This window comes from Schistocerca piceifrons, chromosome 8 (genome assembly GCF_021461385.2).
Source record: "Schistocerca piceifrons isolate TAMUIC-IGC-003096 chromosome 8, iqSchPice1.1, whole genome shotgun sequence".
Classification (NCBI taxonomy): Eukaryota; Metazoa; Arthropoda; class Insecta; order Orthoptera; family Acrididae; genus Schistocerca; species Schistocerca piceifrons.
The window spans coordinates 189,304,116-189,321,408 of record NC_060145.1 but is presented as its reverse complement, the minus strand read 5'-3'; the positions used below and the strand labels follow the sequence as shown (position 1 = coordinate 189,321,408).

Here is a 17,293-nt window from a genome sequence, read left to right as displayed (position 1 = left end):
ATTAATTGGAGAGGGGTTACCACACAGGTTCCTTTAATTTCGGCGTAATGTGGGCAAAGACTCAGTGACACCATTGTGACACGTTTGATTGCTTTGAATTGAGGAAGAATATAGTTTTCATTTCTCATCTGTCATTCGGTGTCATATTGTTTCGAGACGTATCCTGCAAGGTCGCACTCGTTCTGATGGTTGCTCACTTCCTGTACTACATTACACAGCTTGTGCAGTAGAAAATTTTGTTTTGGAACGGTCTGCTTAACAACAGTATAGGCTGCTGACGAGTGGGAGCGACAGAGGTTTGTGGATGCGCTAGTTGTGGGGTAAAAAGAGAACAGATCAGCTTTTTAATTTATTCAAGGTGGGGAACCATCCCCTCACCCCCTGGTGCAGATGTGGCAACTGCACACTGATTACGTCACACTTCTGATATCAAATTAATTAATTAATTAAATTGACCCCCTCCTCAACCTGGAGAATAGGCAGAATACAAAGAAATCTGCCGGAAGATGACCTTTTAAAGGTAAATTTAAATTCTAATTACATTGTATTGGAGAGGACAATAATAATGATGATGATGTATCGTTGGTATGGAAGGATGTAGAGTACGCACTTCATTTCGTTTTCTTTGGAATACTGGCAAAGCTAACTTCCCGCTCCCCCTCCCCCTCCAGCTGGTGGGGAATTCAAAAATCAACTGGAAAAATTCATTTTTTGTTTCCTCTGGCTGTGAAGCATGGTTGTTGGGGAGGGGTAGCTGCCATTCATCGAGCGCTAGAGAGCATCTCTAGCCAGTCTCGTCCAAAACTGCTGGATGTAGTGAGTATATTTACGCTATTAGTCCAGCACTAGAGTTGCTCCAGCCTCCCTGTGTAGGAAGGATGGTTAATAATAATGGGACAGCAAACTGTCACTGAACTGCAAGACAGTAGCCTCCTGCTAATCTACAAGCGAATAGCTGCTTGGAGGGACATAAGGATGGGTAACATCAATCCGCTGTCCCAGTGTTGGCAAGTCTCCTCCAGTTTAGGCCAGCGCCATCTTTCGAGTGTAACGCGTACCTGAGGAGCCGACCAGCCTGACACTTTATTTCTAGTTCCCCTATAGCGACAGGCTAAGACGCCGCACCCTCAGCACTGACGATGAGCTAAAACAGGTGACTGTGTCAGACACACTAAGAAGTGACTGTGTGGGAGACGAGTGGCCGCAATTCCTGTCGGAATGTCATATTCACACACACACACACACACACACACACACACACACACACTCTCTCTCTCTCTCTCTCTCTCTCTCTCTCTCTCTCTCTCTCTCTCTCTCTCACTCACTAAAATTCAGATCCAAGTGCAAGAGGCACTAAGATGACAGCTGTTGCTGGAGGAAATACAGACATTGATTTGGTCTGGTTTGTACTTCTTGGTTAATTGGCTCTCTATGTAAAATAGTCAGATAAGCGTGTAGCAACTGTTCGCTTCTAAATAACTGTAAAAGGTAGGTCTGTACCATCATGTGCATATACGACATCACGTGAGAGAATCAACAGGAGTCTGTGACTTGGTGGGGAAGTCAGAATCAGGTGCATTCAAATGCTATACAGTATATCAAAGACTGGAAGATTCGTGGGAGTATGGTGGGTGACACTCTGACAAGAGGGGAGTTAACAGGTGAGCTCTATACCACTCCCTCCAAGTGTTTTGGGCAAACATATTACAGCCTGTCATATACGTCTTGGAAAATTACTGCAATGAGAAAATTAGAGGCTAAGACGAACGTTTTTACTGAGAGACAATAAACAGCAGAGGTTTCGTCTTTTGTTTTCTCGATTAGTAAGAAGCAAATTCTTCCGTGAGCTTTGTGTGCCTATAACTGGACTGATATCTCAGTAGTTGTTGTGGTCTTCAGTCCTGAGACTGGTTTGATGCAGCTCTCCATGCTACCCTATCCTGTGCAAGCTTCATCTCCCAGTACTTACTGCAACCTACATCCTTCTGAATCTGCTTAGTGTATTCATCTCTTGGTCTCCCTTCACGATTTTCACCCTCCACGCTGCCCTCCAATGCTAAATTTGTGATCCCTTGATGCCTCAGATCATATCCTACCAACCGGTCCCTTCTTCTTGTCAAGTTGCGCCACAAATTTCTCTTCTCTCCAATTCTATTCAACACCTCATAAGTTACGTGATCTACCCATCTAATCTCCAGCATTCTTCTGTAGCACCACATTTCGAAAGCTTGTATTCTCCTCTTGTCCAAACTATTTATCGTCCATGTTTCACTTCCATACATGGCTACACTCCATACAAATACTTTCAGAAACGACTTCCTGACACTTAAATCTATACTCGATGTTAACAAATTTCTCTTCTTCAGAAACGCTTTCCTTGCCATTGACAGTCTACATTTTATATCCTGTCTACTTCGACCATCATCAGTTATTTTGCTCCCCAAATAGCAAAACTCCTTTACTACTTTCTTTCATTTCCTAATCTAATTCCCTCAGCATCGCCCGATTTAATTCGACTACATTCCATTATCCTCGTTTTGCTTTTGTTGTTGTTCATCTTATATCATCCTTTCAAAACACTGTCCATTCCGTTCAACTGCTCTTCCAAGTCCTTTGCTGTCTCTGACAGAATTACAATGTCATCGGCGAAGCTCGAAGTTTTTATTCCTTCTCCATGGGTTTTAATACCTACTCCGAAATTATCTTTTGTTTCCTTTACTGCTTGCTCAATATACAGATTGAATAACATCGGGGAGAGGCTACAACCCTGTCTCACTCCCTTCCCAAACACTGTTTCCCTTTCATGACCCTCGACTCTTACAACTGCCATCTGGTTTCTGTACAAATTGTAAATAGCCTTTCGCTCCCTGTATTTTACCCTTGCCACCTCTAGAATTTGAAAGAGTAGGTAGACTAAATTAACATGTAAATCTATATGCGTACCTCGCAAGCCATCTACAATGCGTGGCGGAGGGTACCCTGTGCTAGTAATCGTAATTTTCTTTGCTATTCCACTCACAAAAAAAAGAGCAATAGAGAAAAGAAATCTATAGGCTATGCCTCCGTCTGACCACTAATTTCTGGTATCTTATCTTCGCGGTTCTTATGCGAAATATATGATGGCGGCAGCAGAATCCTTCTGCAGTGGTGGTGGTGGTCTTTCTACAACGGCGATATGCAAATTGAATTTTTATAGAAAATTTATTATTATTATTATTATTATTATTATTATTATTATTATTATTATTATTATTTTTATTATTATTATCGTTATTATGTCCTATGCGATGTAATTAGCATTCGAATTTACCACAAAAATTTGATTTTCCTGCCGATTTTTAATTACCGCCATATTTCAAAGTGGGGGGAGGGGTGAGGGTATAATTAATAAATTTATTTAGTCAGTCACTTAATTTGATATCGAAGTGTGACAACAGTCGTTGCCTCGTCTGTGCCGGGGTGGGGGAGCGTCTGCCATCATCAAGAAATTAAATGGTGCGCCACTCTCTCTTTATGAGAATTCACAAATTATTAGCAATTCCTAAACTAAATCAAAATATCAAAATTTCAAATCAAAATATATTAAAATGAGCACAATAATGACAAACTTAGAGACGCACATTACGAAGTGGTAATAAATAGAGCAAAGAGTCGGACAGTGAAAAGTCAGTTCCTAGAATTCAAGTAAGAAATCAAATTGCAGTTTAAACTCACATTTCAAAATCAGTGGGATAATTGAGTCAAGTTTTGAATTTCTCAACATCAAAGAGAATGGTAAGCAGCCGGCCCTGTTGTTCACGATACTGTAGCGGAAACTAACATAGCTGAGGCAAGCGATAATTGATGTTCACGCCACACTCCACGGAGAACGGAAAGTACAGCACTTTTACGAACATCGCAGAAATCGAATGCCGCAAAAACAGCACAGGAATCCCATATCTAATTTATTTTTACTCCGCAGTTCATCAGACGTAAAAAACGGTTATACTATTTTATTATTAATATTCTGGATTTCCAATGTGAGTACATTTTTCCAGCACCTATTCTAGATTACAGTAAGTCACTAATTATTGTGCTCCACTCTTCTCTATTTGTCCATAAATCTTCAGGAATGTTGTTCTTCCCCATTGCTGACTGAACTCCCTGTATCCATGTATCAGGTGGTCGTCCCCTTTTTCTTCTTCCAATTGGTACCCAGTCGATTATGCATTTTGGTAGCCTTTCCTGTTCCATTCGTCTGATGTGTCCATACCATTTAAGTTGTTTGTGCTCGATGAAATCAATAATTGAATTTTTACATTTCATCTTGTCTCTGATGACTTCATTTCTTATTCTTTCTCGTCTTGATATTCTTGCTGAACGTCTCCAGAAATCCATTTCTGTGGCTAATAATTTTGATTTCAGTTGCCATTTTGTTGTCCACACTTCTGAACCATATGTAATAATGCTCCTAACTATTGTTTTAAAAATCCTTATTTTGTTATCAGTTGTTATGTATTTGTCCCAGAGAATTCCATTCAATAAAGAGATTGTCGTCTTTCCAGAATTTATTCTTGATCTAATTTCTTTGTTCTGTTTCCCATCATTTGTAATTTTCACACCTAAATATTTATATTCCTCAGTAGCTGTTATTGTTCCCATCCCTTCTTCTAATATTAAGTCTCCATTCACTCCACCAATTACCATGTACTTTGTTTTATTCATGTTTACATTTAGACCTGATTTTTTTATATTGGTTATACTATTTGCCTTTCTCAAAGTTCTGCTAGTCTGACGCAAAAGTAACATAGTTACAATAAAGTAGGTTGATGATTGCATAGCGATTATTACGAAAGTGGTGACGACACGTTGGTCTTAGTTTCATTGTCCCTGCTCATTATTCATCTTAATGTAAAAATTCCATATATCTTTGAATCAAAAACTGAGGAAAAGAAGTGTATCATGTCTATTCCGACGATGCGTGTCTCTTCGGATCGGAAAAATTGATAAAATAATACTGATCTCGCTTTCAAAACGAAGCAGCAACTCTTCACCTGTAGCGTCGGTGACAGGATTCCCTGTGCGAACTACTGACACAAAGCCGAATACAGGATCAGCTGAATACGAGACTGCAACACACGACGGCGGCTACACTGGTATATGCCGGTTGGAGTGGACTGGATGGACCTTCTAAACCGTTCTCAGTCTGTGGCTGTGCTACTACATTTTTCGCCCACATTACTTTTTTATTTTACTTCCACTTACTATTAGTCGGAGAACAACTAGGTAGGGAGTGAGTATCGTTCATTGATTGTGCGGCAGATACTTTCAGAACGTGAGAAAGCGCTTGCTGGCGGTGACTTTATCATGCTAGAGTAACGTATAGATAACCAAGAACACGTAATTTGTGTGGCGCGAAGCAGTAAAGTGCTGTTAGTTATTATTTATTATCTGTACACTGCAGTGCTGCTCCTGCCACACCAACACTAGCTACACTGATATGGTTAATGAAGTTATTAACTAACGTAAAAGAGTACAACATTTTAACTTAGACGTTACTGGTGCAAGACGAAGGATCAAACAGAAGCGCACACTGAAAAAGCAGCCGCCAAACTGTTACTTTAACTGAACGGTCAAGTGGAATACGATGCCGATAATAGATTGCAACAATTAAGTGCCTAGGAAAATGTTTGTGTAACAACTCGCTAGAAGTTTTGTATCAGGTGCGAACAAACGCAACACTCTGTTTGGACGGTACAGTATAGTGTAATGGGTTACCGAAAATCGTTAGTTCTGTTGAACAGTGCGTTGAAGTTTTTGAACGTCCTGTAACGCTGTGAGTTACTAGACTCCCTCTTGCTGTCCTCTGAACATAGCTAGCTTCCGCAGAATTGATTTAATTAACGAATATAATCAGGCTCGAATTTGAACTTCTTGATTAGTGCTAAACTTCATGAACAAAAATGAATTGACGTCCTATGTTGTGATACTTTTATTTCGTAGCCGTGGATTTTCTCCCACGCGGCCACTTCAGTTTCATGCAGTTTGTCTGCACATCGAATCCATCGCCTGTATGGAGAAGCAGCTAGTAGGAATGAGATCTGAGACAGTTTTAGAAGACGTGAAGCAAGCAAACCACAGTCAGTGATGCTATGAAAGTGGAAAGACAGAACTTGGCATCCTGCAAGGTGGATAGGACGTTGTATGGAACATATTGTGTAACAGATAGGTACGCGAACAACAACAACAATAATAATAACGATAATAATAATAATAATACACCATCGAAATAATTCTATCTTTTAAACTTCACAAGTTACAGGGCATTGCCTGAAAGGTAACAACAACCACCTAAATAAACGCTGGAGAATGGTCTCAGAAAGAAAACATCAGTGTCGGAGTTCCAACTTTTCATAGCTGTAACGGAAAATAATCTGAACGCCAAGCTACGGAAGAGAACACAGAAGAAAAAAGCGATTAAGGGGTCAACAAAGGTGTGGCATACATTGTAACACCATAGCTCTAATGCTCTACTGATTTATTTTGCCTTTTGTTTTATTTATTGTTACATCGTTGAGCTTCTGTAAATGTGTTTGAATCGATAACATAAAATTGTATACTCCTTTCTTTGTTAAAACTTTGATGTCATGATTTGATTCTATGCAATGTAGTGTATCTGTCATTTAAATTCTCTGTCCCAATTGGAGGGAGACAAAACTTACTGTATATATTTGGAATTTGTTTAAATATTTTTTATAGAAATGTCAATATGTGCAAAGGTTCTGTTTTATTTAATATGTTTGGCTGTTGTTACGTAATTGCTGATCCTAACTTAAGGTTCTTAGTTATTTTGTATGTAAAAGGTATTGTCGTTCCCCTCGGGAACGGAACTGTGTAGCGCGCATAAATTGTGGTTGGCCTAGGTAGAAAAGGTGGAACTGAGACTCAGTCGGGGACGAGCTACCAAACTATCAATTGCTCACGTAAAGGCTGCATATTGTGCTGGTGCCGAGAGTAGTTTTTCTGTGCCATTTTCCAATGCCTCTGATGAATGGATAAAGAGCTGGAGCTATTCTGGAATTGATGTCTCTCATCGCCACCGAGAAATGACAGATTCCGGCAATTCTACCTGCAAATCCACCTACCAACATGCATTTGCCACCACATTGCGCAATCACTGTAGTGGAACACTATAATAATGTACAGTGAACGATCAGCTTATTGGATGTGTTAGTGTGCTCAAATACAATGTAATTTATAACTGAATTTATGTACCTACCTTAATTTTTTTTTCCTTATATAATACCTCTCGGGTTCCTCTCCGTTTGAACTAGTGATAACCGACTGTCCTTACTGAAAGAACATTAAAGCCCAGTGTTTTAACTAATTAATGCCTCTTGAACATAGTAAAAAGGAAGTTAAAGTTAATGTGACAAGAGAGTGAGTTAAAGTAAATGATGCTTGCTGAAAATAATTTTCCTATTAAAACTGCTTGTTAATATGTTGTTGCCAACTTCAAAATTAAAAATTCTTAAAACTGAGGCTTATAAAGTTTTGCTTAGTAAATGATCACATTGCTGCCCGTTGTCAATCGTAGGTGAGTCAGTATCTTACAAATATGTTAATTTTGTGTCTCACTGTAGTAAAAGTGGAAAACTGCAGTTGTGGAAAGTTGTATACTCATGCTTGCTAAGCATTTGTTTCTTTTGGGTATTGAAAGTGTATTGATAGTGTAATAGGATCCACAGTTCATCCTTTATGCTCATGATAAATAACAATTAATAGAAGACCACTATTTATGGAAACAATTTCTTTATTCAAAAGACACTGAGTAGCAACCTGTCAGTGAATTCCAATTAACTTTCATTCTAAATAGAACAGTATTTAGTTGAGAGGCGCTTAACGTGTGATCAGTTCACAATTTTGCAGAGAACTACATTTACAATTTTATGTCTGATAGGAAAATGTGTGAAAAGTAATACTGAACCTATGTCCAATTTATGATTCTACAGTGAATATTAATAGTAATGTTAGAAAGACCATTCAGTTTGAATAATCCATGAAAGTAATCGTGTGTATTGTTATATTTATGCAAATAGTTTGTTCTGACCTGTCAGATGTAATCTTACCGTGAACATATGTAGGTGACAGATTTCATTGCACTCGCGTGTGGCAAAGTATAGGTTGTGTTCGTCCGTTAAAGTTACTCATACGTATTTTCTTGAACAAGAATGTTAATCATTCTCTTGCCTAATTAGGCTGGCGACCGTTTTCCTTATTCTTTGAACAGCGTAGATAGATAAAATATTGTTTGTTACTGTTTAAATATTTACGTAATTCTGACTTCCACTTCCGATAAGCCACCTCCGTTAGGTACAACACGGTCAACATAACAAAATTCCTCTCAGAGGGTAACACTGCTCTGTTGCGTTATACCATAATTGCTTTAACAAGATAGTTTTATTTCATGAGCTGCCTTCAACTTTAAGGTTATGGTATAGTAGTAGCAGACGGTAGTGTTACACGTGGCTTTTCCGTGACAGGACTGATTTGTTCTGTAGGGGCACAATACGTAATAAGCCAAACTTGGTATTTGATTGTACAAGACACGTCAATGCAATTGCAGTATTATAACATCTTTGCCGAAAGATGTCCTTCTGTTGTGCCGACTACGCATTGGCCACATGACGCTCACCCACGAGTTCCGTCTGCGTCGGGAGGATCCTCACTGCAGTTTCGGTACTCTCTGACGATAGCGCACTTTCTTGTTGAGTTCGCCCTGCTGGCCGATCTGCGCCGCGCTCTCAGCTTGTCTACGTCACTACTTCAGATGCTTGCGGGTGATTAGATGGCCACTACCGAAGTGTTATATTTCCTGAGGGAAAGCGGATTTTACACTAAACAGTAATACTCCCCCCACGTTTAGGGCAAGGGGTGGTTGCGGCAAACAGCTTCCCCCCAGCGGCGGGTACCCCCCATGCGACACCAGGGTACTTTCTTCCGCCTCCCCCCCCTCCCCCCACCTTGTTGTGCCTTTAGAGCCTCTTGTGCATGATGCTGCGTGAGCTGTATCAATTCTCTTTCGCCTGCCGTATTAAAACTACTGTCACGCCCTTTTTTAAACTTTTTGACTTGTTTATATAGTTGGGCAGCAACCTCATTTTTTTAGCTTTTTACTTAAATGAGTTTCTCATTAAATGGAGGGACTGATGATACAGCAGCTTAGTCCGTTTAAACACATCATCATCTGAATATATGTTACTGAAAGGAAGTGGAACTTCAGGTTGACCCAGTGCGGTATCGTGAAGTCTAGTTCACTAGGAAACCGTTAACTCTTAGTTTATTTGCATAAATGATTTAAGAAACGGTTTGAGCAGCCCTCTTGGAATGTTTGAATGATCTTGTTGTTTATCTTCTAGTCTTCTAGTCTTCTAGCAATGTCAACAGGTGATCAAAACAAATCACAGAATCATTAAGACGAGGTATCTCATATTTGCTAATTGGTTTACTGACCCTGAACAACAGAGAATTAGAGCATCCATATCAGGTTCCCTATGCAACAAAATATCTCAGCGAATGCAGTTAATTTGGAAACACATTCTACCTGCAGAACACAATGTGCAGCAGTTCCACTAAAGGGAGTGCGTGCCCTACGCTTGTCTGCCGTCTTCTAGATTATTGCCGTACTTACCAGTTATGACTGACAGAAGAAATCGAAAAAAAGTCAGATCGGAAATGTGATGATAGTTTCTTAACAAAAGTTTTGTATTTCGAAGAAATCTTTTCAGAACGTCTGTCTACGACGTGCCACTTCGAATGTCTCCCAATGGTCATCCCAAATAAAAAGATAAAACACCGTTATCCCGAAATAATTGAAGTTTCAATTTTTTCCCATGCGCTTCATGAGAATGGAATGGCAGAGATACAGTTAGAGAATGGTACCTTGTATCCTCTAGCACTAACTTTTACGTTGGCGCTTGGCTTCTCCTGGTTAAAATTGCTCCAAATGGTTGTTAAATGCGATCACGTCCAGGATTTTTGAATTAATAATAAAGGATGAAATCGAACCAGTACGATAGTAACAGCTGTAGGGTATATTTTGAACATACATGACAATTTACTATCTCTTTCTAATCTATTGATGCTGTAACACTCCTTCCCTCTAGCATCTTGTGCATGAAAAAAACGTGCTTGTTTGGATGTGTTTCAGAACGTTAACAACAGAGGTTGCAGAAATTTACAAATGGATTCCAGTATCCAAAGAAATTCTGCTGGCATTCCTTACTTCCTCCTCTTATGTCCAATATTGGACGTAATGCAGTTATACGCTATTCATCCCGCGACGTTGCCTTCCGATTTGTTCACAGAAACAAGGCGTATCTGAAGACGTGTGGACGGTGTACAGTGGCGTTGGGGAGCACGGGCTGTCAAAGCTGGGTTACTACGCGGCCTACAATGGCGAGCCGCAGGTGAACTACTATTGGGGAGAGTGCAACGAGATCCGGGGCAGCGACGGCTCCCGCTTCCCGCCAGAGTTGGTCCGCCCAGGCGGCACCCTCTGGGTCTACCTGAGGGAAACTTGCCGCCGCACGCTGCTCGTCTACAACACCACCGTCAAGGTGAGTCCTTAGTCCCAACGGGGCTCAACTTTCATTTGATTACACACGTTCGGCAAGCATCTATCTCAAAGCCTCTGCTGTTATTGCTGCCATTCCATGCCTTAATTTTATTTGCTGATTATCTCTTTTCTCTGACTTACTCTTAAAGACATTCCCCACTGGCAAACTAGGTCACTGTTAAGACTTCTATATGGCTTTTCCCACGTCGTCCCTTAATTTTATACCACATATTTCGGGTGACTTATACTGGACGTCGGGTTGTACTGGACGTCGGGTTAAGCAAAACGAGGATAATGTAGTCTAATTAAATCAGGTGATGCTAAGGAAATTGGATTAGGAAACAAGGCACTCGAAGTAATAAATGAGTTTATCTATTTTCGCAACATAATAAGTGGTTGATACATGTAGAAAGGATACAAAATGTAGATTGGCAAAGGCAAGAAACGTGTTTCTGAATAAGAGAAATTTGTTAACATCGAGTATAGGTTTGTCTAGAAGTCTTTAGTGAAAGTATTTGTATGGAGTGTAGCCTTGTATGAAAGTAAAACATGGATCATACAGTTTAGACAAGAAGAAAATAGCATTTGAAATGTGGTGCTACAGAAGAATGCTGAAGATTTTGTGGCAAGGTCACAGAACTAATGAGGAGGAACTGAATTGAATTGGAGAGAGGAGAAATTTGTGGAAGAATCTGACTAGAAGAAGGATGGGTTGATAGGCCACTTTCTGAGACATCACGGGATCACTGACAGCACAGGGCTTAGGATGCAATATTTTACTCAAATGTCTACCGGCACAAGGCTCCCTTTCAGGAACCTTCTCCCCTTAAGTCCACAGATCAGCATCCTGACACAAGCCAGTGGCTGAAGCAGCCACAGATACTGGGTCTTAGGACTGCTCGCTCTACTTCCGTTGCTGCGCCCACAGCTGATGAGCACTCACAAGCTAAAAAAACGACTGGTTTAGATGGTATTAATATGGAACTATGGAGGGTAATTTCTAAATTTAAGATTTCTTCACGTAATTAATATTGGAGAAAAACGAAGGTACCAAGAGACTGGCTGAGAGTCAAAGTAATATGTCTTTAAAACGGGCTATAAAAATAAATGCAGCAACTATCTTGGTACAACCCTCTTTGATTCAACCTATAAAGTATACGCCAAAATCCTGAATGCAGGACTTAAAAATGTCATGGAAAAGCTAATATCTGAACGAAAATCAGCTTTTAGAAAACTACACTCAGCTATTTAGTGTTTTTACAGTGCAGGAAGTTATAGAAAAGAGACGATATTTCAGAACGGAAACCATCTTCCTTTTGTGGTTTTTGAGAAAGCATTTCATCTGTGAACACAGAAATGCTACGGAATATCATGGCTGAACGAGGTTATCCATCACACCTCACTTCGCAAATGCTGTTAAGAGTTTATACAGAAACACTGAAATTGTTATGGATAAGGGAAGTCTATCAAAAAAGCTAATGAACACAAATAAGAGTACGACAAAGATGCATATTTCTTAAACACTCCGCTATACACACACGAGTTCTCACCAAATAGAAAACGTTGAACAGTACTGGAGTTCCTGTAAAGTGTGACACTTGACTAACTGTAATTTTATATGCAGTTAACGTAACTCTGATTACAGAGAATGATACCTTTCAGATGGGAGTCTATATTTTGCAACTGATAGCCTCAGATCACAACCTAAAATTGCCGGCAGAAGAAAAGAAAGTGGTGGCATTTCAGAGCAGTCAAGGAGAAAGATACAAAATAGTCTTGAATAGTATAACATTGGAACAAGTAAAACATTTTGAATATCTAGGATGCTACACCATCACTTCGACCAAAAACTAATTTGCTGCTATACGTGGAACCATAGTAAAACGTTTGCAGGATAATCCAGAAAAATAACACAGCTGAAGTTCCATAGAGCAATAGCAGTACCAATCCTTACTTCCGGAAGAAGCATGCACAAGAAGAAGACCCCAATGAAGTAATAAAGGCTCAAGAAATGAGATTTCTAAGAAGAGTGGAAAATTGAAAGAGACTTGAATATGAGGAATGATTTAGGAATACATAGCCTAAACGAAAAAAATAATGGAAAAAGGGGGAAAACTGAAAGAACACTTAGAGATTTCCAGTATTATAAACGCAGGGGAAGAAGTAATGTAGGAAGACCACACAATAGATGCAGTAACGTAACAGGAGATTTGCATCATACGTGAAATGAAACAGCAGAAGGAGGAGGAAGAGGGGGAGGGGGATGATTGTCTACCACCAAATGTTGTGAAAGGGAGAAAGATGAAATCTACGGGAGAAGGCTGCTAAGTCGAGCCTGGAGGCACCGGATTCCCACCACATTGTCGGATTCCGAACAGATGTTAGCTTATGTTACAGTCTGCCACATGAGGACAGATGATGTTGCTACACGCACAAAAATTTTAAATTTGCGCTACCCCCAAATAAAAACTGCTTATTTTCTTAACTATATTCGTGACAATAGACGACGCTAAGACGACACTTCCACATAATGAGTAGAGTTTCTAAACCCATTAGAGCTGTCGGAGGTGTCGTCCCACAGGTTGGAGCTGAAGGTTGAGTGTGCCTGTCATATTATGGGGGTAACATGAAAGCAGCAGAACTGTGCAATGGCACCAGGTGACGCATCGCTGAGCTAAGAAGACATATCGTGCAGGCCACCATCATCATCGGCGGTGCCAGAGGAGAAACAATACTGATGCCGCAAATTCTTCTCATTTCAACAAACTTGCGTTTCGAGTTAAAACACTTGCAGTCCCCTTTGAAAGTGGCCTTCTCGGTCATCATAAGTGTCATGGACAAACGTTAAAAGTGGCAGGTATTCATCTGGGCACACAATGTTTCTCGTATGGACAGCTCTCCGTTGGCTGCTCGCGTGTATCGAAACCCAGAAATGTGCATAAACGCAGAGAGAGAGAACGCTCAGAACGTTAACAGATATGGAATACAGTAAATTTCTGGCTCTTCATACACACGGATACAGTTACCATATTTTCCACGCTAGGCATGTCACAGTCGTGAAATTATTTACTCCCTTCCCTGTCACGTTTCGTAATTCGTTAGTATGTCGCGTAAAGTGTTCTCCATTAAAAACGACTAGTCGTGAGCGGTAGGTATTCTGTCAGCTTCTCACATCGTCTCAAAATCTGGTGGTTTTTCTCCGATGTCGCTGGATTTGCTGGTCCGCAAGTATCTGGCCCCTCAATACCTCCAAGAGAGGACATTTTCGACGCCGCATACGCGTTAGGGATTGGACAAACCGACCAGTTAAGACAGATACCGGCATTTTAATTAACCATTACTGGTATTTTTCGGTATTTCTCTGGTCTCCGTTATAACAGGTATTTCTTACTTTCTGCTATATATCGAGTAAAAAATTGATATGTCAATTAGCCTTAGCAGCAGTGCTACGATTTTTCTTTTTTAAACAAACTTTGTTAACAAAGGAGTAATATTTATTTATAAAATTTGGATCGGTCTGAAATATTACGGTATTACAGAAAAACAGAAATGCTATCTGTGCTATTTTAATAAAAATGCCAATAGAAACCAGCAACACATTCATAGCGTAAGAATTTGTTCAGCATTGCCGTATGTCTGTGCATTGGCTAAAGGCACATGTGTAGGTGTAGGTGCAGTGTGCAGGACCTGCCCCTACGTGGTCTGTACGGTAATTCTTCGGTGTCGTCGCCGGACATGCGTTGCGTTGCACGCTGGCACCAACCCTAGGCTGGAGCCGGCCCCTGTGGTCGAGCGGTTCTAGGCGCTTTAGTCTGGAACCACGCGATCGCTACGGTCGCAGGTTCGAACCCTGCCTCGGGAATGGATCTGTGTGATGTCCTTAGGTTGGTTAGGTTTAAGTAGTTCTAAGTTCTAGGGGACTGATGAGCTCAGATGTAAGGTCCCATAGCCATTGGAACCTAGTCTGGAAATATTTTTACGAAGTCACGTAGCAATGAAATACAAAGCTTTATTTGCTGTGAATGGTTAAAGACTTGTCTTCCATTTCTATGAAATAATAGAGGGAGAAAATTACGGCAATAGTAATAAATTAAAAATTTAACAACTCATTCATCGTATACACTAAAACCAGAAAGTAGCTGATGAGCTGCCTATGTCTACATAATACGTCTTTATCTGCATGTAGTGCTTGGAAAAGGACCAATTAACAAGAAAAACAGTGTCCTTCAGCATCAGTTTTCACCTCTGAGAACTGACTATTCGTAGCCCAAATAGTGCTATGATCCAGGTTACAACATGAATTTTGATCAGTTTTTCAAAGAATTACAATCAGTAGTAGAGTACGGAGGATATCTTGTAGTATTGAACCATTTAGCACTCTTAGAGAAAAGTAACGAACTATGGACAGACTTCAGTTCCGTGTTATTTGCCAATGTACTTCAGTATTTTGATTCTATGTATACTGAAGCTGAGCGAGGCAAAATTCTTCGATCATCGGTAGATTGCTATGTCCATTGTAGGAAATAGAAATAAAAAACCAAAAATCGGTTATTTTAGAAACAGGTTAATTTAAGCGGTTGTAACAGTCAGGTTAAAGTAGCGTGGGAAAAAACCCAACCAGATACCGGTTGATTCAGCGGCAAATGCAATCCCTATTCGTGGATAGTGAGCGTCAGAATTAACAGCTCTTTCTAAATAAATGTTTAACCGAAGGTAACAGTGCGGGACGCAACTAGTACTTTCACAACTCGATCAAGTTTCTGGCTGAAGTCACTACCACGAGACGAACTGTCTGTGCACCGAGTAACGGATAATATCGCCGTTGTTGGACAGCCACCTACCAACCTTAACTATACATGAAATGTATTCGTAGGTGCGAATATGGGAAACCATCAGCTGTAAAATGGAATGACAATGAACATTTGTGCCGGAACGCGACTCTAATCCGATCTTCCCGCTTATCCGAGCAGTCGCCTTACTATTTGGCTATCAGAACACTACTCACAGCCAGACCCATACTTCCATATGCCGTGAACCATGTGTCTACAACCTGGACTCGTACATCAATTGTGTATATCCCCGTACAGGACAGACATTTTAGTTGAAAATCGCTCGCCCAGTATCGGCTGATAAATATATTCCATGACTGCGTTATTCCGAATTACGACGCAATGTTCCTTCGGGCGTGCATTCGTGTCCGAAAGAACGTTCCATCGTAATTAGGAATAACATAAACAGGGCAATATCGTATCGTAAACCTGAGCTATGAATGCTGCCTCCGGTCGCATTAACATGGAAAAAGTGGAGGCAACAAATCAACGTCAATACCAGGTGTCACCTGATCATGGAAACAAAAGAAAAGGACATGATTTCACTTGTGTGACACTAGGCATTGTGCGCACTTGACGAAATATTTACAGCGCTGCAAGTATTTACCGTATTTTAACCTAACTTGACGATTTTTTCGATCAGTTACAGGGAATCGTGGTCAAATGCACAGTCTCAAAAATAAAAACAAAAAATTATTTCAGGTTTGTTGGTACCATCGAACAAAAGTATATTATACTCCTAGCAGTTCGGACAATTGACTGTAGACACGTAATCTGCTGCATCAGAAAACGTGTATCATACTAACTGTTACACACAAAGTGCAAAATAATGAAACCCACCACCACCACCACCACCCCCCCCCCCCCCATTCCGCCCCTGTAAAAATACAGAGTCGAACAAAATCATGGGATACCTCTTAATATTGTCAGATCACCTTCGACCCAGCGAAGTGTAGCAGCTCGACACGGCTTAGATTGAATAATTCGTTGGAAGTCGCTTGCAGAAAACGAGCCATGCTGCCTCTATAGCACCCCATAATTGCGAATGTGTTTCCGGTGCAAGATTTCATTTACGAACGGACGTCTCAATTATGTCCCAGAAATGTCAGACTGGATCCATGTCGGGCGATCTGGGTGACCAAATCATTCGTTCGAATTCTCCACAATGTTCTTCAAAGCAATCGCGAACAAACGTGTCCCGGTGACACGACGCATTTCCATCCATAAAAATTCAATCGTTGCTTGGGGAAAATGAAGTCCATAATTGGGTGCAAATGGTCTCATAGTAGCCAGACAACCATTTCCAATGATCGGTTCAGTTGGACCACAGGATCCAGTCGATTCCATGTGAACGCAGCCCTCACCATATCGAGTCACCACCAGCTTTTACAGTGCATTGTTGTCAACTTGTGCCCATGGGGGTCAACACCACACTGGAACCTTACGTTCAGCTCTTACCAACTGAAACACGGGCTCATCCGACCAGGCCACGGTTCTCCAGTTGTCTAGGATCCAACCGATATGGTCACGAGCCCAGGAGAGGCGCTGCAGGCGATCTGCTGTTAGGAAAGGCACTCCCGTCCGTCGTCAGCTGTCGTAGCCGATTAACGCCAAATTTTATTAGCTCTATCCTACTGGATACGTTCGTCGTACATCCCACATTAACTTCCGCGCTTATTTCACGCAGTGTTGCTTGTCTGTTAGCACTGACAGCTCTATGCAAACGCTTTGTTGTCTGTCGTTAAGTGAAGGCCATCGGCCACTGCGTTGTCCGTCGTAAGGAGTAATGTCTGAAATTTGGTATTCGTGGCGTTCTCTTGAACTGTGGATCTCGGAATATTGATTTCCTTGCGATTTCCGAAATGGA

General features: G+C 40.8%; 1 protein-coding gene across 1 annotated transcript in view; it reads left to right on the top strand.

The window, feature by feature from the left end:
• The window catches only part of LOC124711347 (lysosome membrane protein 2-like), a 368,649-nt gene that overhangs the window by 296,635 nt on the left and 54,721 nt on the right, over positions 1–17,293 (top strand). The window contains exon 7 of the mRNA XM_047241385.1: positions 10,347–10,598. Coding sequence (XP_047097341.1) covers positions 10,347–10,598 — 252 coding nt within the window. The remainder of the gene's footprint in view (positions 1–10,346; positions 10,599–17,293) is intronic.